This window comes from Rutidosis leptorrhynchoides, chromosome 2 (genome assembly GCF_046630445.1).
Source record: "Rutidosis leptorrhynchoides isolate AG116_Rl617_1_P2 chromosome 2, CSIRO_AGI_Rlap_v1, whole genome shotgun sequence".
Classification (NCBI taxonomy): domain Eukaryota; kingdom Viridiplantae; phylum Streptophyta; class Magnoliopsida; order Asterales; family Asteraceae; genus Rutidosis; species Rutidosis leptorrhynchoides.
This window is the reverse complement of record NC_092334.1, coordinates 672,730,285-672,754,303: the sequence shown is the minus strand read 5'-3', so window position 1 is coordinate 672,754,303 and position 24,019 is coordinate 672,730,285. Positions and strand designations below refer to the sequence as shown.

The 24,019-nt window shown below is 31.4% G+C and overlaps 1 protein-coding gene across 1 annotated transcript; it reads right to left on the bottom strand.

The window, feature by feature from the left end:
• Positions 1-184: 184 nt before the first annotated feature.
• On the bottom strand, positions 185-11,288 carry LOC139893927 (protein DETOXIFICATION 29-like). The gene is made up of 8 exons (XM_071877127.1): positions 10,814-11,288; positions 9,702-10,243; positions 9,083-9,169; positions 1,530-1,586; positions 1,128-1,366; positions 898-1,016; positions 720-806; positions 185-406 (listed from the first exon to the last, which is right to left on the bottom strand). The coding sequence occupies exons 1-8, from the start codon at positions 11,102-11,104 to the stop codon at positions 341-343; spliced, it is 1,488 nt and encodes a 495-aa protein (XP_071733228.1). The 5' UTR covers positions 11,105-11,288; the 3' UTR covers positions 185-340.
• Positions 11,289-24,019: the final 12,731 nt, after the last annotated feature.

The window sequence follows — 24,019 nt, the reverse complement described above, 5'->3', positions numbered from 1 at the left end:
CCTGATGTCTGATTATCTTTTTATGAGGAAATGTGGTCATGTAGTTATTTAAGTAATAAGAACTTTAACAAAATTGGTAAATATATACCAAGTCCAGATTGGCTATTAACCACACATTAATAGTTTTAACAAAGTATGTAGCGGTCGAATTCAATTAATCAACATTTGTCAAAAAGCGTTATCAAAATTGAATAACAACTAGAATTTTATTCGTTAAATAGCGTTACTAAAATCGAATAACAACTACAATTTTATTCGCACAATTTAGATATTGATTGAATAAGCTCATGAATAACTAATTAAAATATGTTACATACATCCAAATAAAATCAGTTGCATTTTATTGCACTTCAGCTACATTCCTTTGACCTGACCATTCTTTAATTCTCTTGTCAGCCATTGAGGCCTGCAAACAAACACATAGTTATAGTGAGTTCAGCTAATAATTTGCAGTGTGTGAAATTTATGCTAACAGGTCAATTTTGGTTGTATATTGTTGCCAAATGTACAAATGGGCCAAATAAGTTTGCTCTTACCAGTTCCTAACATTTTAATACACGTAACCCTCAAATAATTAACTTTCAAATGATGCATTTCGAATAGGCCAGAAGTTGCATAAGGTGTTATTGGTTTAAGTTTAACAGCATCTTATTTTTTTTTTTATAATTGTTCAGTATGTTATTAATTACTGTAGTCCATATATTAAACTATTAAAGTACCTCTTTGTCCCAGTTGGTTCTGTAACAAATCAAGAATAGTATGGTTGTTTGTACCACAGTTCCAGTCAACATGCCTATCCATATACCCTGCAAATTTCTCTCATTTGTTAATTAAAGATCCAAGAAATAAATAAAAAAAAAAGATTAAAACAAATCAAAATAAACAAAAAATCCTGACCATGATGCCCCAGTCGGCTACAAATCCCAGAACGAGTCCCAAAGGGATGCCAAAGATGTAGTAACATGCAATATTTATTTTAGCTATCACAGCTTGCCAACCCGCCCCAATCGCCACCCCTGCATTATACATGTAAAACAGTTGTTAGCCTTTTAATAAGCAAAATAAAGGTTAAGATATAACTAAGTTAGTTGAAAAAAATGCAGATTTTTAATCAATGTGTTAGGTACCTGTGAGTGCAGGTTGAATATTGTTAATGATAAGGCAAGCTGCTAGTAATGGAGTGAGAGCGTAAACCGCTTCTTGAACTTCCATACTATCGGCGAAAATGGCTGGATATTGATGTCGGAAAATGAGTAGAAGGATGGCGAGCATGGTACCGAATGTGAATGAGGACGCCACTACCACCCCGATTGCGAATTTTGCAGCTCTTGGGTGGCCTGCCCCTAGTTCATTTGACACCCTTACACTGTAACCAAAAATTATATATTTTATCATTAGCTCTATCAGGAAAAATATATATAGAAAAACCACGCGTAAAATGCGTGCTGCTAGCACTACATATTATTTCTTATATGTATTTGGACAAAGGTGAATATGTTGAATTGAGAGAAGCTTGTTTAGAACCTAACCTGATAGCTATATTGAATCCAATTGCTATCATAACTGCCCAGCCAACAATGTTTGTGCTGCAATAGTTAGTTGAGAGAAAATACAGTTAGCAAATAAGAAATAAGATAAATACCTAAGGGTACAATACAATAACTAGTGTGATATCTGATAGAGAAAAGATTGATTAGTTTGTTATAATTTCCATAATTTGTAATTTGTATTTATGTAAACTTTTTATTCATATCATTACAAATACAAATGTCGATATCTACCTCAAGTTGAGGAGGTTAATTCTAAAACATTCACACAGTATCAGCCTAACAAGATTCAATCCTAATTTTTTTTCCTTTCCCCTACGCCTCTTCGGCTTAACCTAATTTACGCAGGATCTTCATCTTCTTTTTTTTAAAGCCCTCGATGCAACTCTTCCTCGTAATATGATTCTTCATATGTTAACAAATTGTCCTCTACCAATTACGGAGTACCTTGTATGGCATCATCAGCTCTTTGTTTTCTATTTATGTAAAAAACTTTAAATAAAAATATTGACCAGACAAAAAATCATGATTAAGCGTTGAATGATTCATAATCTGAGTGATTTAAAAGTTCTGAATGAAGTTGTTTCTGAATAACAAACCCGTTTGATAATTATTTTGAACGAAAATGTGAATGATGTGTACCTTATTAACATTTAACAAAAATAAAATTACAGTATAGTTGTTTTGTAAGTGTTCTAAATATAATTAAAAATAAAAATTAATATTATATAAAATATAGATGCTTAACAGTTAAGAAAAATTTAAGCTATGAATAATTAATCATTGAATGCTGAATCATTCAGAATTAAAAAACAAACCCTTTAAATATTGAATTATCTTGCATTCAATGTTAAATCATGAGACAAACAAAAGCACCGTACGTCTTCATCTATGCTTTGCAAGATGCATACATCGAATAAAGAAAACAAAAGGTTTGTCATTATATAGATTTCTCAGTTTTGTCAATTTGTGTTATTTTACACCTACTTATTTTAGTGGATACACCAAGGCGTGAAAAGCACATGTTTGTTATTTTGTTGGGCAGATATTGATGAACTCAGACTTCTATTATTATTATTATTATAATAATATTGATATGATATTGTTAATTTTTTCAATTTTATATAAATTGTGACGTCCAATATTTCTAAATCATTTTATTTTCTAGCATTTATTTAAATCACCCACTTGATAAATCGTATAGTCCAACAACATGTACAACATATATGTCCAAGAGTCCATCCTTTTCTAAAACCAATTGGTGATAGAGGAACTTCCCCTTTGACTTATATGCATACATTTATTTTTGTCCATGACCGATGTGGGATAACTTCCCAACACGACCCCTCACATCGAGGCGTGGAACGGTTGTAGAGATGGCGGCAAGAAGAAGACCTGACTCAATCTCTTTGTAGCGACGGCGACACACTCATGGGGGCCTGACTCGAACTCGCTGTAGAACAAACCGTCCACCTAAGCTCTGATACCATGACAGAATTGATAAATCGTATAGTCCAACAACATGTACAACATATAAGTCCAAGAGTCCATCTTTTTCTAAAACCAATTGGTGATAGAGGGACTTCCCCTTTGACTTATATGCATACATTTGTTTTTGTCCATGACCGATGTTGGATAACTTCCCAACAGTTTCTAACTAGGTGGGGTGCCCGGCGTTGCCCGGGTTACGTTTGACAAATTTGATAGGGGAAAGGAAAGGAAAACATAGAGATCTGACATTGTTGATAATGTTTGTTAAAGTTAAAAAAAAGATTGTAAGGAAAAAGAATGGTAATAATAAGATAAAAAAAGAAACAAGGTAAAGGAGGAAAAAACATAGAGATGAAACGTTGTTGGCAAAAGTTGAAAAAAAATTTTAGGGGAAAAGTATAGTAAAAAAAAAAGAATTATGGATAACGTTTTTTTGGGAAAGAATAAGTTAAAAAACACTCAGAAAGCGTTTTTGTAAGGGCCTTTAGAAAAAATTGTAGGCGAAAATAAGGGGGAAATTTAAAAAAAAAATACACTGTAGATGAGTAGTATCCCTTGTGGGTACAATATTTTCAGCGTAACGTACAAGTCGATGAAGCATGGAAGGGGTTACTATTTACTAATAGTAACCCAGCTGTTGCTTTTAGTATATAGATAGAATAGAATAGAATTAGCGCTCAGAAAGCGTTTTTGTAAGGGCCTTTAGAAAAAATTGTAGGCGAAAATAAGGGGGAAATTTAAAAAAAAAACACACTGTAGATGAGTAGTATCCCTTGTGGGTACAATATTTTCAGCGTAACGTACAAGTCGATGAAGCATGGAAGGGGTTACTATTTACTAATAGTAACCCAGCTGTTGCTTTTAGTATATAGATAGAATAGAATAGAATTAGCGGAGGGCTGTCAGTACATTGTGATAAAAGGAGAGATAATCATCTATAAATGAATAATTAATTTGTTACAATTAAAATAATTATCAGAAAATTAAATTAGAAGAATAATGTATAAACTTTTATAGTTATAAATAGTACAATATTTGTTTTTAAAAAAAAAAGATTAACTTTAACTTCTTGTTTTATCTACTTATAGAAGTGAACAACTGATTTAGCGCAATTCGTAAAAATAGAGGGTGTAATAATTTTGAAAATATTATTATACTTTTATATTAATTTTACTAGATGTTTATAAAAGAATACATCATTAATTTTTGCATTATATAAAATGATATCAAAAGTTAAAACTATATAGTGGGTTGAGAAAATTGTTTGAGGAGAAAAAGAATATTGGAAAAACAGTTTTTAAGCTACTTTGGAAAAGGAAAAAAATGTCAAATAAAAAAAAAAAAAAAAACGTTCGCATTCTGGAAAATGATTTAGCCCTATACCTTAAACATTGTTTCACTAGTAGGGATAACCTACACATTGCTGCCAGACATAGTTTGCAACAATAAACGGTTCCATTAGAGTATACATTAAACACTTTTTGGTAATTTATAATTACAATAATCACATTGAAATTTGGTAGAAACCGTTTATTAAATGAAATGTAAGAAAAATTATAAATGAATAGAGTGTGAAAAAGTTTAAAAAGTAAACTGAAAAAAAAAAGTTGTTTCATGTGTAGTTTACACAAACAATCAGTATGACTACGGACAATTAAGCGGCATTCAAATGGGCACCAAACGACACATATTTAGGTGAGTATTAGGATATATATACAAAATACAAAATGTACAATCGAAAAGTAATAATAACTCCATCTCTATATATAATATAATTTGTTTCTTTAATTTTATACATTTTAATCAAGAAAATAAAAGGAAACATATCAGTTTCTTCTAAATTTAAAGAATATTGATGTATCATTAGGGATGGTATCGGGTGGGGTTTGGGTCGGGTTTAGGTAATCCCGGACCCGAACCCGATTAAGAAACCCCACCCCAAACCCGGACCGAAACCCGTCGGGTCCCCATTTACCTACATACTATCGGATTTCGGATTTCCCCACGGGTAAACGGGTATACCTGATTAGTCATTTTGTATTTATTTTTCAATAAGTTACCAAATCAAAATATTGAAAAATAACTTAACTACTTCATGTTTTAAGTATTATAAAATATCATATATAAAAAGTTGATCGAAAAGTTTCTAAAATACTCAAATACACAAAGTATATAAAATATCACATCTAGAAAACTTGTTGTATATTATATTGAATGAAATTATACTCGTTTTCAAAACAAATAAGAGAAATCTTTCATACATTAACAATATACTACTAATACTAAAATTTTACATAAAATTATTATTATAATTCCTCGGGCCAGGTATACGGGTATGCGGGTCGGGTATACGGGTTGGATATACGGGTCGGGTATACGGGTCGGGGTAAATGAGTTTGTATCCAAAACCATACCCGAACCCGAACTCGGAATTTTTTTGTAACCATCCCCATACTCGGTCCATGACCCGACGGACTCGGGTCAAACCCGACCCAATTATAACGGTTTTCGGGTTTCCCCATCGGGTACGGGTCATTTTGCCATCCCTATGTATCATTATACTTTAATAGAAATACTAAAATTGCTTATTGAGAACTTATATTGTATAAGATTTTAATGCACGGTATATGAATTATTTATAAAAAATATATATGTTTTATGTATTTCAACATTTCCAAATTTATTGTTCAGTATATATTTTTGTATTGCTCAAAATTAATTGTCAACTTTTAAAAATAAATAAAAATAATAATGTAAATTTTAGATAAAACTGTAAAGTAAAAAAATAAAATACTGTAATAGTAATATCTAGTACTATTAAATAACATTTTTTTGAGTATGGACCATTAAATTGATTTGAGGTGAAAAGAGAGATAATTATCTTAGTTTAACTTTAAAGCACAAAGTTATCAAGAAAGACTGAAATTTACATTTACATTTACATATTAACTAACAGACAAAGCTTACGAACAGTAACCAGGGGCATTTTCGATTTTTCACATTTTTTTAAAATTTAAACTAAATTTCATTTTACAAACAACGCCCCCACACTTTTTTGAAAAATTCAAATCGACCCCCCAAACAGGAGGGTAAAGTGTCAAATAACCATTTTCATAAAAAATCTTAAATAAACTTCACCCAAATATTCAACGGGTCATATCTTCTCGCTCGCAACGAGTTAAAATTTTCCGACACCATCGTTAAACTCGAAATAATTTTAGGAACACAATGTCACCAGCTATACGCAAAACGGACGTTTTTTAAAAAACGCTAAATATTTGGGGTACTTTTCATACACGTTGATTTTGCGTTAAATTTTTAAAAGTCGACAATTCCATAGCGAAACGCGGAGATGCACATATATTGTTAATTTAAAAGAACATTTAAATCTCTCACGGGTTACACCTTTTAGTTCGACTCGAGTTGCGCTTCAACGACATCATCGTTAGCCACAAAATAATTTTACTAAACGCAATAAAATACATTGAAAACCGAACCCCCGGCGTGAAGCGAGAGTTCAATAACTAGTTGATACTAAAAGCTTCATGAAATGACAAGCCCGACATCACAATCTTATAGTATCAAAATTTCAGATATTTTTTTAATAATACTAGTACTACCTAACAAAAGAGGTAACACACACAAAACCCAAAAGTGATAAGATAGACGGCAATTTTGATTGTAAAGTACGTGTTGGAGTTTTCCTTTGAAAATATTCTTGTGCAATTTAACAAAAATCAAATCAATGGTTAAGAGATCTAGAATGTTGATATATATCAAATATATATTTTTATATTACTTTAATGTAAAAAGTAAAAATAATCAATGGCTTACTACGCGCAACAATTAGTGTTAAAGTAAAACATTAGTCATTATTAAACTTTAAACAATAATCTATATAATATCACTGCGTCATAATTTAATTGCCCCTAGAACAAAAATAAGCAGTTTAAAATAATATAATGTATTTGCTTAAGTATTTATGTTTATCATTTCTTTATTAATCTTTTGAAGCTTAAACTCACACAGTGTACATGAATTTATTTATGGATATTTATAAATGTTCACCTCAAAACTCGAATACATAAGCCATACGGGGTTCCTCAATACTGTTAAATCAATGCCTCTTTAATTCGTTAATGAATTACAATAATACATGGTATCCTATTATAAAACCGACATTAAGATTTCAGAGTTTTGTAAAGGGTGTTGATAAAAGCTTATAAGAAATATATATTTATATTTCTATAATATTAGTGTATATAGTATAATTACTTGATGCATACCATGTGTTTTATGCATCAATTTTATGAGGTAAATATAATGACTCTTGTAAATGACTTATAGTAGCTACTAATAGTCATTGTAATCCAATAAATACTCGATGCATCTATAATTATCGTACAAAAATACAATAATATTTAACAACTTGTGTACCAAATCGGAGAAATTTAAGATGAGGATTCATTAAGACTTTTTTCTAATGAGAATGGAGAAAACTGAAGTGATACACTCATACACTCATAGTATATAACTTACACAAGTAAACTTCTCTTCATTCTCTCCTTATATTAGTTTTGCTCCAGAATTTTGAAGTCCAAAAATTTGAATTCATTCATTTATATATATTTTTTTATAGATCAAATCACATAAAGTTTATAAGAGTTCAATGTTTATAAGAATTAAAAGTTCTACCGATAACTTTTTAGAAGTATTTTTCGTTTTATATGTATTAAAATAAAATGTATTTATACGAACCCATTTTTATGTTTAAATGAGACGGCGCTGCTAAGTAATTAAAGGAGATGACACTGTTAATTAATTAAGCATATATACTTGTATTTGGGAGTGAACTTTCACCATCCAATTTTATAAATACACTCTTATTTCATGTTTGTTCTTATTTCATGTTTGTTTTGTTTCTAATAATACTCTTCAATAGATTCTAACAAAAAAATTGTGTAAGACATCATATAAGAATAGTATAGTAAATTTAGATAGATTTATCAGATGTAATGTTAAAAATGTCACTCCGTTTTATATTTAGGTTAATTGTAAGAACTGAATATTCAACTAGTTTTCGAACCCTCGCTTCGCGGCGGGGGTTCGATTTTCAATGTATTTTATTGTGTTTAGTTTGTAAAATTATTCCATGACTAACGATGATGTCGTTGAAGCGCAACTCGAGTCGAAATAAAATGTATAGCTCGTGAAAGATTTAAATGTTATGTTAAATTAACAATATATGTGCATCTCCGCGTTTCGCTATGGAGTTGTCGAGTTTTAAAAATTTAACACAAACTCAACGTGTATGAAAAGTACCCTAAGTATTTAGCGTTTTTTAAAAAGCGTCCGTTTTGCGTATAGTGAGTGACATTGTGTTCCTAATTTTTTTTCGAGTTTAACGATGATGTTGGAAAAATTTAACTCGTTGCGAGCGAGAAGATATGATCCGTTGAAGATGTGGGGGAAGTTTGTTTAAGATTTTTTTAATAAAATGGTTATTTGACACTTTAACCCTCTGTTTTGGGGGGCGATTTGAATTTTCGAAAAAAGTCTGGGGTTAAATAATAATAATAATAATAATTAAAAAAAAAAGGTGTAAAGTCAGAGTTACCCCTGGTCACTATTCATTTCACCTATTATAGGTCTTTTAGATATGGGTGATGATATATACACAACCAATTTTTACAAATACACAACCAAACATGCTTTACAGTGTTGTACAGTATAACACTGTAAAACATGTTTGGTTGTGTATTTGTAAAAATTAGTTGTGTAAATATCACTACCCTTTAGATATAGGTATATAATATAATATAATACGCCATGTAACGATAAAATGATAGATCGGAGTCAGTGATAAACTATTGCTCCGAAAATAAGTACACGACAAATGTATGCGTAGTAAGTAGATTTTATAAGATAGGCTGTTGTCAAAAGTTCTGTAAATCTGCATGTGACAAAATTTATTTTACGAAAATACCTTTTTATACTTGTTTGTTGTTTTTTTCCTAAATTTATTTATGGAAAATAGTACTGACCATATGGAGAGTGCATCAACAGCAACTTCAGCATTTTTCAGATATCCGGCAAAAAGTACCAATGCCATAAAGTACCATGTTTCCAAGCTGCAACATATATGTAAAATCAAGTTAAAATTTGCTTGATAATTTAATTTTCATTTATTTGAACATAATTTAATATTTATATTTAATATTTAATATATTAATATTTAAATATATCAAAAAAATAAAAAATAAAATATTGGCTTCTCTTTATGTCTTACCAAATTTGATAAGAAAACTAGAACACGTTTTTTATGACTAGTGAAATGTATGTGCCTAACTGAATTATAGTATTTGTTATTATTGTTTCTGACTAATGATTATATAAAAAAAAGACATAACGGGACACTTATCTATAATAGTACGTGGAGTAGTTGAACATAACATCTTTCCATAAACAACCCAACATTGTACGTACCATCTAATGGTAATTTAGGACGTACTGATTATTGATGTTGACTGAAGTAGTCTTGTAAATGACCAAATCGCATGACACATACACTACCATTAAATTGACGGTCACATTTTGTACATTTTGTTGCTAAGTGGATCAAATAATCATGTTAATAAAAAATAAAATAAAAAATCAACGTACCAAAGCATAATTGCCGATGCGAAAGATAACTTCACGAAGCTCCACAAATTACTAAACGCACCCCAACTAAACCCGGACCACGCTCTACCACACGTCCCACTAAAAATATAAACCAACTGCGACACAACGATGAACCACCACGATAGGTTCAACACTACTGCACCACCTGCCAACCCCCATCCCAATTTCAACATAAACAACCAACTAAAAAAAGTATGCAACACCAACGCGGTTGCAGCTATATATGCCATCACCATTATCTTACTTTGCGCTTGCAAAAACTTAGCAATCGGATAATTTAAAGCATAAGCGAATAATTGCGGTATCATCCATAACGCCATTTTTCCCGCTGCACGGGCTATATCCTCGGTTTGTCCGATAAGCAGGAGTAACGGAGTCGCAAATATGTATAGATTCATCATTAGTAAGGCGGTTACTAATAGAATAATCCATGATCTTTGCATATATACTCCCAACATATCCATTTGCCCTGCTCCAAATGCTTGCCCACACAAAGTCTCCAATGCACTTCCCATTCCAAGCTACAGATTTCATAATTATACAATCAATTACTATCACTGAATGTACATAACAAGTGATTTATTTGTATAGAAAAAAAATAAGTATATATATTTATTAATGGTTTGAAAATATAGTTAATTAGAATAGAATATTAGAAACATTCATAACTTTTAATTTGAAAAGTGATTTATAAATGAGAAAATTATTACGAGCATTAAACATCACGATATCTAGTGGTTGACGTCTTGATATCCTAACGAAACATCTCAGTTTCAAAAATTACTTACAAGGATGACCATAAAATTGATGGTGAACATTTATAGAATTACCCAATTAGCAGGGCCGTCTTATTGATTCTAAGGGCTCAAATTTTTTTAAATCCTAAGACATCCTTGCCAATTAGACCGCGTACATCTAAATAAAAATAATCACCCTCCCGAACCCGAGTAACATGAACAAAACCCGTATCCATTTTATCTTGGTTTACTTATTACCAACTTTAAGTAGGTTTTATTAATCAAAAAGATAAATAGGTGTGAATTTTACGTTTAATGAAAATAGTAAAATTAAATTAGAGGTAATGAACGAACCATGATGCCTAGAGAAAAACCGGCAATGACAGAGTTTTCGACGGAAAAAGCAGCGAGATCAAGAGTTCCAACATGACCGGCGAACGTTTGAGTAACGGCGCCAAGAGAGTAACGGCAAACTGATGTGAAGATGGCGGGGCCGGCGAGGTACCAAAGCTTTTTAGATTCGATAAGAAATTGGTCGAAGAATACTTTTGCTCCGGTGATCGGAGGAATATCTCCGACGCCGGGGACGAATTGAGTGACATGTTTTGAGGTAAGAAGTGGTACTGCGTTTGTGTTACTTTCCATTTAAAATTATTGGCAGATAAAGTGAAGGGTGGTGAGATTTTGTTAAAAAGACACAGGCAAACACAAACACATACAGAGTATATAATATTGAATTTTCATGAAATGATGATGGATGAATGGGTATGGGTAGGTAGAAGAAGTCTTTGCAATGTTTTCTACTTCTAAGACCATGACATGTTTTCTACTTCCACATCAGCGTTAACTAGCTAACAGTTTCTTATAAAGACTGAACGCTACCAACCATAATATACATCTTCAAAAAATTGGACTCACTTATTTTATATTTTCAACTTTTAAATTCTATTATAAATAATACTCAGTAATAGTTATTGTTATAGAATATTGTAGAGTTGTAGAGTACAGTATATAACAAGGGTAGTGATAACTACACAACCAATTTTTACAAATACACAACCAAACATGTTTTACAGTGTTGTACTGTACAACACTGTAAAGCATGTTTGGTTGTGTATTTGTAAAAATTAGTTGTGTAGATATCATCACCCATATAACAAACGCGGTGAACTTTTAACCAATTAAAACTAATGCTTTTTCCTTTTCTGGTCCCACATGCAGTGCCTTTATTGTTCTTGTTTTAGACGATCTCAAGCTATTTCTTTATATTGACACCTAACGACGTGCCACACCCTATCGCGTCTTTTATTTCTGAAAAGTGACCGTACATATGACGGCACAGTTGGGACAAGTCTAACACCACTCGGAATCAACTATGAGGTGATTCGTTTTCAACATATATGAGATATTGCTGTTAATCATGACATACTTTCTTTTCATCGCATCACATGACTCAACCTTTTATTACGATTAATATTTATTTTGATCTAGTTTATTAATATTATTTTCGTTATTATTATTATTGTTAACTATTACTATTAATTTCATTATCATTAATATTTATTTGATCTATTTTTATTAATTTTTGGTTTAAAACATATTATTATTATTATTATTATTATTATTATTATTATTATTATTATTATTATTATTATTATTATTATTATTATTATTATTATTATTATTTAATATTAAACTGTTATTATTATTAATATTAACATTACAAAATATAATTACATAAATCAAAACTACGAGTACATAAGTAAATAAATTCCTACAATATAAATTCAATAACATCCAATAATGTCCTCACTCACTTGTCTAGACTCATCACTACTCGCGTAAATATAGTTTGAATGAAAATTTTCATCTATGAATGAAAGATACAACGCAATTGTGTTGTTGTGTCTCTTGGCTTCATGTACGATCATACCATTTTTGCGGATATGTTGAAAATTCAAATTTTTGAGTGCAATCGTTGAAATACAAATCGTTCGAGTGGTAGATATGTATTTCTTCAGTAAGAAACACATACAATCCGATAAACCAAACCACGAACGAAGGTTTAGTGTAAAAATGAGAAACACATACAATCCGATAAACCAAACCACGAACGAAGGTTTAGTGCAAAAAAAGGACCAATGACGAACCTATCCAAAAGGAGGAAAAGGAATTGGAGCAGATTAAAGAGCTGATCCTAAAATCCGTGATATTTTGTGGTCTTTTTTCCAAAAAGAATTAATATAATTGAACAATCTTTTCTCTCCATTTACGTATGATTTTAAGTTTGAGTCAAATTCACCTCAAAATAGACGTGTATTACTACAATATCGTTATGTGAATTGTTATTGGTTTGAGAAATATATTAGCACTCATCATCCTCTCCCATCCAAGTTTGGGCTTTCAACGGGTCTTACCAGGCTAAGGAATGTTTTTGTTAAGTGGTTGAAGTGAAAGTGTATGGAAGTAAAGGAATTTGTATTGTGCTGAGAGTGTTGGTGTGATTTGTGTTAAGTGTTGAATGTAAAAGATATATTGAATGTATTGTGTGTGGATTTATACAGTGTAAAAAATGAGGAAACAATAAACATTGCAGATAGCTGTTGGAATGGGGGTAATGACTTTATATTCGTTTAAATAAATTTTTTGTGGCATATGCTAATGCAAGAAACAAATGAGCATGAAGCAGTTGCAGCATGTTGAGAACAAACTGAGGGCAAACCAATGCTAATGGCGCCCTCAAGGGTGAGCCAGAAGGCATGCTCAACACGAGGCCCGTTGACAATGGTTTAACAAAGTTGATAATGTGTTAAGTATTATAACTTTTATTTTAATTGTCATTTTAATTTTAATTATACTAATAGACATGAGAATGTCTATTCGTACAAGGATTAATTTATTTTATAAATCTTTTTTTCCATCTAAATATTATTCATTTTCTTTCTGGTTTTATATATGGGTTAAAGTTACAGATTAGTAATATATACTTTCGTGTTTCTTTCGTTTATTTTTATATCTGGGTTGTTTGTTTTACTTGCGGGGTTCTTTTGTTTATTTTATAGGTAAGAGCTCGGTGATAGATAGTTGTAGTTTTTGTTGTATACGCTTTATAGGTCCGAGCCTCTATGCTCTCATTTTGTATTATCCGATTGAAAACATTTTCTTTTGAAAAACGTTTTCGTTTCTATACGAATTAGCATTATTTTTCAAAAACAAAAGTAATATATACTTTCACTATTTGCTCCGATGTAGTTATGTATCTCAAACATTACCATTGTAGGTCATAAACTTTCAAAATGTGTGTTAACGTAAACAAAATGTGACCGGTTACCTGCTGAATTAGTAAAACCTGCCAAATTTTAAATTAAATTTAAGGGTTAAAACTACAAATTTGTTATATATATATATATATATATATATATATATATATATATATATATATATATATATATTATATATATATTTCAATATAGGCTATATATCCAAAACATTTACTAGTGTTGATTATAAACTTATTGTTTATGTGTCAAGTTTACACGTCGATAACTTGACACATACGTGACATCGTGGTGAAATTTTATTGTTGAAAAATGATGTCATTGATATTTCTTAAAATAAATAAAAAATAACATAGAGAATAATTAAATAATATTTAACCCATTTAGATATACAAACATTATAAAAGAAAGTGCTAAATTTTAACTATAATTTTTTTAAACTGTATAAAAAACTTATAATATTATCAAATTTTGATACTTAAATTTAAATAATAGCATGTTTAGCAAATACTTTTTTTAATTACAAGTGGGCAAAAAAAAATTACACCAAGATGTCACGTATATGTCAAGTTATTGTCTTGTAATATTGACAAAAGTTTTACAGACTAAAATATGTTGATAATGACACATAAACATTAAGTTTATAGTCTACACTAGTATTTTTTAGAGTATATAGGTTACATTAAATCAAAAGTGAAAGTATATGATTAATTTTTAATTTTAAATCTTTATATATACTAATGATTAATAATTAACGGTTTATATAAATACTAACGATTGAAATAGAGTATTTTTTGTTTTCTTTATTTCATTAGGTTCATCATGGGTAAAATAAATAAAAACATATAGTTTTGTATAAAGCGTGATATGCGCATTAAATTGTTGCAAAAGATTTTCCGTAACAACTCTTGGTAAAATTATAAAATCATATATACTAATAATCATTCATTCTATAGGTCGTTTCATATGACAAGATGACACTTTTTACCTTTCTTTTAAACTTTTTTCTTTCTCTTTACTTTCCATTTTTTTCTCTTTTTTTTAAAATCTTTTTACATGAATATATATATATATATATATATATATATATATATATATATATATATATATATATATATATATATATATATATAATATATAACTAATCAAGAGGGAATATTTTTTGGAGGAAGGGGAAGTAATTTTTTTCGTTTTATTTAAAGTTTTTTTTTTCAAACAATAAGATCACATGAAAATATGAACATTAAAAAAGATACATAGTGATGATTGTTATCCTTTTGGCGGAAAAACGCTCGAAGAAATAAATGATAACATGCATAATGAGTAATGTTATTCTTCGAGCTTTTTTTAGGGTTTTATAAATTGGGTTTAGAAATTAGGGTTTAAAAAATAGGGTTTAGGATTTAGATATTAGGGTTTAGATTGAATTTTTAACACGAACAGTTTAGTGTTTAGGTTTTAGGGTTTGGGAACCCTAAACTTTAAATCGGACGAAATTTTGAAACAAAACTTCACATAAGATCAAATAAAAACGCTCCAAGAATAACATTCATCACGATTAATGTTATCATGAATAATATTACTCATGATCCATGTTATCAATCATTTTCTCAAGTTTTCCAGTCAAAATAATAACATTCATCACAAAGTGTATTTTTTAAATGGTCATATTTTCACCTAATCTTAATTTGTGGAAAAAATATAAAAAAACCAAAATAAAAAAAATTACTTCCTTCCTCAAAAAGTGCTTCCCTCTTTATATATATATATATATATATATATATATATATATATATATATATATATATATATATATATATATATATATATATATATATATATATGTATATATATATATGTACATATATATATATATGTATATGTATATATATGTATATAGATATATATATATATATATATACATATATCTATATGTATATATATTGATATATATATATATATATATACATATACATATACATATATATACATATATATATATATATACATATATATATATAGTCATTATCAAGAGAGAAACACTTTTTTGGAGGGGGGGGGGGGAATGGGGAAGAGTAATTTTTATTTTTTTTTATTTTTTCTTTACTTATTAAGATCACATGAAAATATGAACATTTTAAAAAAGACACTTTGTGACGAATGTTATTATTTTGACGGGAAATCGCTCGAAGAAATAAATTATAACATTTATCATGAGTAATGTTTTAATTAGAATTTATTTGCATCGTTTTGTTTTCATCTAAACCCTAAACCCTAATTTCTAAACCCAAAACCCTAATTTCTAAACCCTAATTTTGAACCCCTTAATTTCTAAACCCTAATTTTAACTCCTTACAAAAAAAACAGAAGCAAAACATTCATTGCAATGAATGTTATCATTTATTTCTTCGAGCGTTCCCGCCAAAATAATAATATTTATCACAAAGTGGCCTTTTTTAAATATTTATATTTTTATGTGATCTTAATCACTGTTGTAAACGGTGTCCGTTGCGTCCGTTGCGACGTTTTGGTGACTAAACCATTTCGACCCCGTCCCGTTTTCTTATAAGCCGGTCAACGGTCAAAAGTCAGGTTAAATGCAGAAAAAATTGGGTCAACGCTGGTCAAAAGTCAGAAATTCTGTTAAAATCGGTCATAAGTCGGTTAAATCAATCAAAATTGACTTAGTTTAGTATTCCATTTTGTATTATATTAATGCTAAGAGCAATTATAGGTACAAAGTTGTCAACGAAAGTTTTTTAGCTCTAAAATATGTGTAAATATATATTTATATGTATATAAGTCAACATTAGTCAACATTCGTTTCGACCCCGTCTCGGCCCCATTTTTTCCGTTGTGACGTTTTGAGATCGCTACCGTTTCGGCCCCGTCTCGCGTCTTTTTCAATCTTGATCTTAATGCTTGAAAAAAGAAATTAAAAAAAAAACGAAAAAAATTATTTCCCCTAAAAAAAGTGCTTCCCCTTGATTAAGACACTATATATATATATATATATATATATATATATATATATATATATATATATAGAGAGAGAGAGAGAGAGAGAGAGAGAGAGATATTTAATCAAGAGGGAAACACTTTTTTGGGGGGAAGTAATTTCTTTTCGTTTTTTTTCGATTTTTTTTTCAGGCATCAAGATCGCATAAAAATATGAACATTTAAAAAAGACACTTTGTGATGAGTGTTATTATTTTGGCGGTAAAACGCTTGAAGATAAAAATGAAAATAGTTAATGCATTGAATGTTTTGATTCGGAGTTTATTTGCATCGTTTTGTTTTCATCTCGTGTGAAGTGTTCAGGGTCGGATATTGGGCCGTGCAACCCGTGCAGCCGCACAGAGCCCAATATCTATAGGGGCCCAAAAAATATATTATAATGTTGCATATGTAGGCCCATTATCCATACATGAGTCCATTCGATAATTAATAATTTTAAAAACTAAAAAATAGAAAATACACCATGCAACGTTTTCTATTGAATTTGTACTACATTTTCTACTTCCGTTATTTTGATTGATTATAGTAATTATGAATTTATTAGTATTATTAGATTTTATTATTATATAATTGAAAATTTTGTGTATATTAGGGCCCACTTTTATTTATCACACTGGGCCCATAAATTTAGCAGGACGGGCCTGAATGTTATCATTTAAATCTCTATTTCCTAGGTTTCGTCAACCGCCTTTTTTTTGAATAGTAAGAATTTATTAAAAAAAGAACCAAATGTACACGAGAAAGAAGCAATACACGAAGCACACGACAACAAAAATAACACGACCTAATACATGAAAAAAATGACTTGATGCAAAGGTTGCAACTCAAGACCACCAAACTAATAACTAAGGACTCAAAAGATAAATAGCCGGATTGGAGAGCCCAGTGAGCCAATCAAATTTCTTTTTCTTCGATCTATTAGAAATCCACTCGAAAGAAATAGTTTGGATCTCATTGAGAGCAACCGGGCCACTCCAAGTTTTACCTTGGAACCCCTTATTATTTCGGTTTTTCCAAATGAGATATATATTAATCCATAACAATGCTTGCCAAACTTTTTTCCCGAAGCATGACATATTCTTCGAACTATCGCCATTTGCAATTTCGGTGATGCTATAATTTGAAAAGTTACCCATATTCCACCATTTGAAAACACAATCTCAAACATCCAACGCATATTTGCAAAAGATAAGCGAGTGATCCACGGATTCCAAATCATCGTCGCAAAGCGGACACCTTGCGCTATGTAAATCCATTCCCCTTTATCAAGTCCAAGCTTGACGGGAAGTCGTATTTTAACAGCCCGCCAAATGAAAACTTCAATTTTTTTGGGGGCAAGATTATTACGCAAGGTGGCTGCTTTTGTGATGCTCGAACCAAGAACCCGATCATCGTTTGAATCTGACAGAAGTTTCACACTAAACAACCCATTCGCTGCACTTGACCACTTCCATGTGTCACAAATGTTACTGTCAAGATTAACAGAAGACAATAAGGCCATAAGGTTATTGAAATCACCAAGTGAACGACCGGTAAGTACTCTTCTCCAGCTCCAAATCAACCCACTGCTTGAAAATCTATCCTTGACAGAAATATCCTGGAGTTCATCAAGCCTTAGAAGTCTTGGAAATAGTATGCTAAGTTTGTTGTCACCGATCCAACGCTCATGCCAAAAGGACGTCAAGCTTCCATCACCAATTATTTTGGAGAATGAATTCTTAAAAACAACATTATTTTCTTCGATTGTATTACCTGCAAGAACAATATTGTACCAAACGCCTTTTGTTGAAAAGTGATTAGAGCCACCTTCCAACTCAAGATCACCACACGAACCATGGATGCTATGAATCATTTTGACCCAAAGTGAATTGGCTTCGGTTTTGAACCTCCACCACCACTTTCCCAACAAAGCAAGATTTTTACTATTTAAGGACCCGATGTTTAACCTCCCATTCCCGTAAGAATTAATGACACAATCCCATTTAACCCATGAGATTTTAGAATCCGAACCCGAGCCCCCCAAAAAAGTTTCTCCTCACACTCTCAAATAGTTTTATCACACAAGGCGGTGCACAGTAGAGTGAGAAGTAGTACAACGGTAGACTCGAAAGAACCGATTTAATTAACACTAATCTTCCCCCAAAGGACATCGATCTTTTCTTCCAACCCGAAAGTCTATTTTTAAAATTTTCAATTACTACGCTCCAATCATTCAATTTCTTCATCTTCGTACCGATGGGTAACTCGTGATATATGAAAGGAAACTCCCCTATTTGGCATCTGTCATAACCCGTCCTTAACCGTAAGAACGTGTTAGATAACGTATGATTTCATTGCGAGGTATTGACCTCTATATGCGACATTTTTAAAAGAAAAACTGCATATATTATACATTACAAACCATGATTCTTATTTTTGATACAAACTTTGGACGAAATAAAGATGATTATCGTTTAGCGATAATCTTCGACTTACAAACTTTACAAATGATGATAACAACACGATTTCTAGCATATTTTACGACACAAGTTCTTGGATATGCAGTCTTATTTTTGACACAAATATGCGTACGCAAGATCCTGCTCAAATTCAACATAATGCAGCGGAAGCTTTTAGAAATCACCTGAGAATAGACATGTTTTAAAAGGTCAACATAAAGTTGGTGAGATATAGGTTTAGTGCCGGCAGCAATATATATATAGACCACAAGATTTCGTATATAAACAGTTTAATAAAAATATTCTAAGTGGTTGAGCACTTGGTAACCATACTTAACAATTAATCACGTCGCATATTCCCTTTAATATGAAATCTTACTACACTGTACCAAGTGTAGTCACGAAACGAAGTACTGTGCAACCGTTGAATACTGGTCGTCCAGTCCGGTTGGGGTTGTCAGGCCCGATAGATCTATCAACAGGATTCGCGTTTACAATACCGCTGTAAATATTAGTTACCAAGCTACAGGGAAGTATGCCAGTGGTCAACTCAACGTAGAATATATTTTTCAGTTACTTGTGTCCATATTGTAAAACATAAAATACATGTATTCTCATCCCGAAATATTTAGAGTTTAAAAGTGGGACTATATACTCACTGTTGTCTCGAAGATATATATATTTTTGACTTGGTCTTCCGATTGATATCACGAACCTATCCATATATAATATATCAATACCTTTTCTTTTTAAACAAACGTCACATATATATACTTGTTATACTTTTAATACTTTTTGTAATTCCTTAGTCCGTAGTTAGCAGTTCCTTGTTAGTAATTCAATTTTAATGGTTCATATTTAGATGTTTAATATACCCGCAATGAAATAAATAAAACCCCCAACTAAATAAATAAAACCCCATCGTATATGTATTGGTCGAGATTAATCTTGACCCATGGTACCGGTGTTGTCAAATGACGTGTTGCGTACATAAAGTACCGGTGTTGTCAAATGACGTGTTGCGTACAATCATGGGATCTTATGATTAATCTTCTCGTGTTGTTTTACGGGTGATCCTGAACCATATAAAATTGAATTATGAGTACATATGTATAAAATATCATGTTATCTTAGAAAGATGTGATTTATTTAATTTTTCCCAATTAATCCCGAAGTTAAACAAGTCTTGGATAACCAATTTTGTTTCGGTCATAGTTTCTTCGTTACAAATCCGTTTTCGTTGATTCAACTTGCCATCTCCTTGGATCGAGTTCCTCTTTAAGACTATGAACTGTAAATACCTTAGTTTGTATTCAAAATCATACGGCATAGGTGAAACTTTAGTGAAACTTATGAAGTTAAACATTTTCCTTTATGTAAACAACCTTAAATGATTATTTTTCTAAAAATACTTATACTTTGAATTAAATCATGGAATTTTTATGTGTTATCATATCCATAGTAAAAATCATTTTTTCAGAACATAAACCTCCAATTCAAAGTTTAAGATAGTTTTTAATTACCCAACCCAAAACAGTCCCCGGTGGCACTCCGACGTCGTAAAAACAGTTTTTAAGATAATCTTTGAAAAACCAAGTTATACCTTGTTAAATTAGCATATATTTAAGTTATATTACAGGTCTTGGAGTATTTTAAAAGTTAAGTTATAAGGATCTATTTAGTTTGTAAACAAGTTTGAAAACTTTCAAACTATGTTCTTGTTGTTAAATTTTTATACCACAAAATAAGATAGCTATATATATATGAATCGAATAAGGTTATGAACAAAGTTACTACCTCAAGTATGATGAAGAAAGTTACTGAATAAACAAGATATGAACTTGTTCTTGATGAGTTGGAAGATTAAAAAGTGATTCATAAAAAGAAACAAAGGTTGTAAGTAAGTTTATATATAAATTAACTTACATGAATTGAATCAAAGTTTAAACATAGTTTTACCTTGATTATGGAGCTAGAAACTTATGAAGATCTTAAGGAATACTTGAAGATTGAAGATGAAAGAGTTTAGGAGTTAATCTAGCTTGAAAGAAAGTTGATATGGAAGTATATGTGTGTGTAAAAAAACGTGTGGATATGTATGTATATATAGACTTTTTGTTTTGATTTTTAGCTCATAAGTCTTGATTAATGACAAAGGATTGGCTCCCACAAGTTGCTATCATGTCCCTTAATCATTCATGGCTGATCATTGGTATTTCCTATTGGTATATACCAATAGTAAATACATCTAGAAGGTGGGTATGATACGGGTACATATACCGTAGATATACGTATAGAAATCTTGTGAAAAATGGAATGAGGATTCAAATATAGCTATCTTTTGTGAATACACTTATATGGTTTTATGTAATTAAGTTCTTAAAAGTGATTAAATACATTACTTATACGATATATGTATAAACATTATAGGTTATAAGTATTTATGTCAAATAACGTTACGTATGGTTATCGTTTTGAAAACTTAAGTTAGTAGTTTCAAAATATACTTATAACTTATTGTTATTAATACAAAATGAGATATTAAAACATCCTTAAATCATGTTAAATATGTATATATACATATATATACACAAATGTATAATTATCATATATTGTATAGTTCGTGATATCATCGGTCAAACTAGACGGTCAAACGTTGTGTAAAACTCATTTCAAAAACATAAGTCTCAACAATTTGGATTGCTTATCATGTTGGTAAGGTTTAATTTATGTAAATATTAATCTTATAAGTATAGAATGATCGAAAAAGTGCGGGTCGTTACATTACCTCCCCGTTAAATAAATTTCGTCCCGAAATTTTAAAATTGTACCTATTTTGCGTCATCGAGAAACAAGTGTGGATACTTTTGTTTCATCTGATCCTCTCGTTCCCAAGTAAACTCGGGACCTCTTCTAGCATTCCAACGAACCTTAACAATCGGTATGTTGCTCTGTTTGAGCTGTTTAACTTCACGGTCCATGATTTCGATTGGTTCTTCGACGAATTGTAGTTTCTCGTCGATATGGATTTCTTCAAGAGGAATAGTGAGGTCTTCCTTTGCAAGACACTTCTTAAGGTTTGAGACGTGAAAGGTATTATGTACCCCGGCGAGTTGTTGCGGTAACTCGAGTCGATAAGCTACCGGTCCAATGCGTTCAATAATCTTGAACGGGCCTACATATCTTGGGTTCAGCTTACCCCTTTTGCCGAAACGTATTACACCTTTCCAAGGTGACACCTTTAACATAACCATGTCCCCGACCTGAAACTCTAATGGTTTCCTTCGGACATCGGCGTAGCTCTTTTGGCGACTACGGGCTGTTTTCAATCTCTCCTTGATTTGTACTATCTTCTCAGTCGTTTCGTGTATGATCTCGGGACCAGTTAATTGTCGATCTCCTACTTCATTCCAACAGATAGGAGATCTACACTTCCTTCCATACAATGCTTCGAATGGCGCTGCTCCAATGCTCGCATGATAACTATTATTATACGAGAATTCTGCTAATGGTAGATATTTATCCCATCCGTTTCCAAAATCGATCACACATGCCCTGAGCATATCTTCAAGAGTCTGAATTGTTCTTTCACTCTGCCCGTCGGTTTGCGGATGATATGCGGTACTCATATCCAAACGAGTTCTTAGTGCCTCCTGTAGTGATTGCCAGAACTTTGAGGTAAATCTACTATCACGATCAGATATAATGGAAATAGGTATTCCATGCCTTGAAACAACTTCCTTTATATACAATCGTAATAGTTTCTCCATTCTATCCGTTTCCTTTATAGGCAAGAAATGTGCAGACTTGGTAAGACGATCAACAATTACCCAAATAGTGTCGTATCCCCAGGCAGTCTTTGGTAACTTCGTGATGAAATCCATGGTAATACCATCCCATTTCCATTCTGGGATTTTTGGTTGTTGAAGTAATCCTGACGGCTTTTGGTGTTCTGCTTTGACCTTGGAACAAGTTAAACACTCCCCAACATATGTTGCTACGTCTGTCTTTAAATTAGGCCACCAATAACGTGTCTTAAGATCTTGATACATCTTTCCAACTCCAGGATGTATCGAGTATCTTGTCTTATGTGCCTCATTCAATATCAACTTCCTTAATCCACCCAACTTCGGTACCCAAATACGATTTGCAAAATATCGAATTCCGTCTTCCTGTATAACAAGTTGCTTCTCATACTTCTTCATTATTTCATTTCTTATGTTTTCTTTATTGAGTGCTTCTTGTTGAACTTCTTTGATTTGTGAGTTGAGATTCATGCGAATTTTTATGTTCATTGCTCGAACTCGGATTGGTTCTCGTTCCTTTCTGCTTAGAGCATCGGCCACTACGTTCGCTTTCCCGGGATGATAACGAATTTCACAATCATAGTCATTTATTAACTCGACCCACCTACGTTGCCTCATGTTCAACTGTTTCTGATCAAAAATATGTTGAAGGCTTTTATGATCAGTAAACACAGTGCATTTAACCCCATACAAGTAGTGTCTCCATATCTTCAATGCAAACACGACTGCTCCCAGTTCTAGATCATGCGTCGTATAATTCCGCTCGTGAATCTTTAATTGTCGGGATGCGTATGCAATAACTTTCTTCCGTTGCATAAGAACGCAACCAAAACCTTGTCGCGAAGCGTCACAATATATTTCAAAATCATCGTTCCCTTCTGGTAACGATAAAATAGGCGCCGTAGTTAACTTCTTCTTTAGTAATTGAAATGCACTTTCCTGCTCAGAAGTCCATTCATATTTCTTCCCTTTTTGTGTTAACGCTGTCAACGGCTTAGCTATTCGGGAAAAATCTTGAAT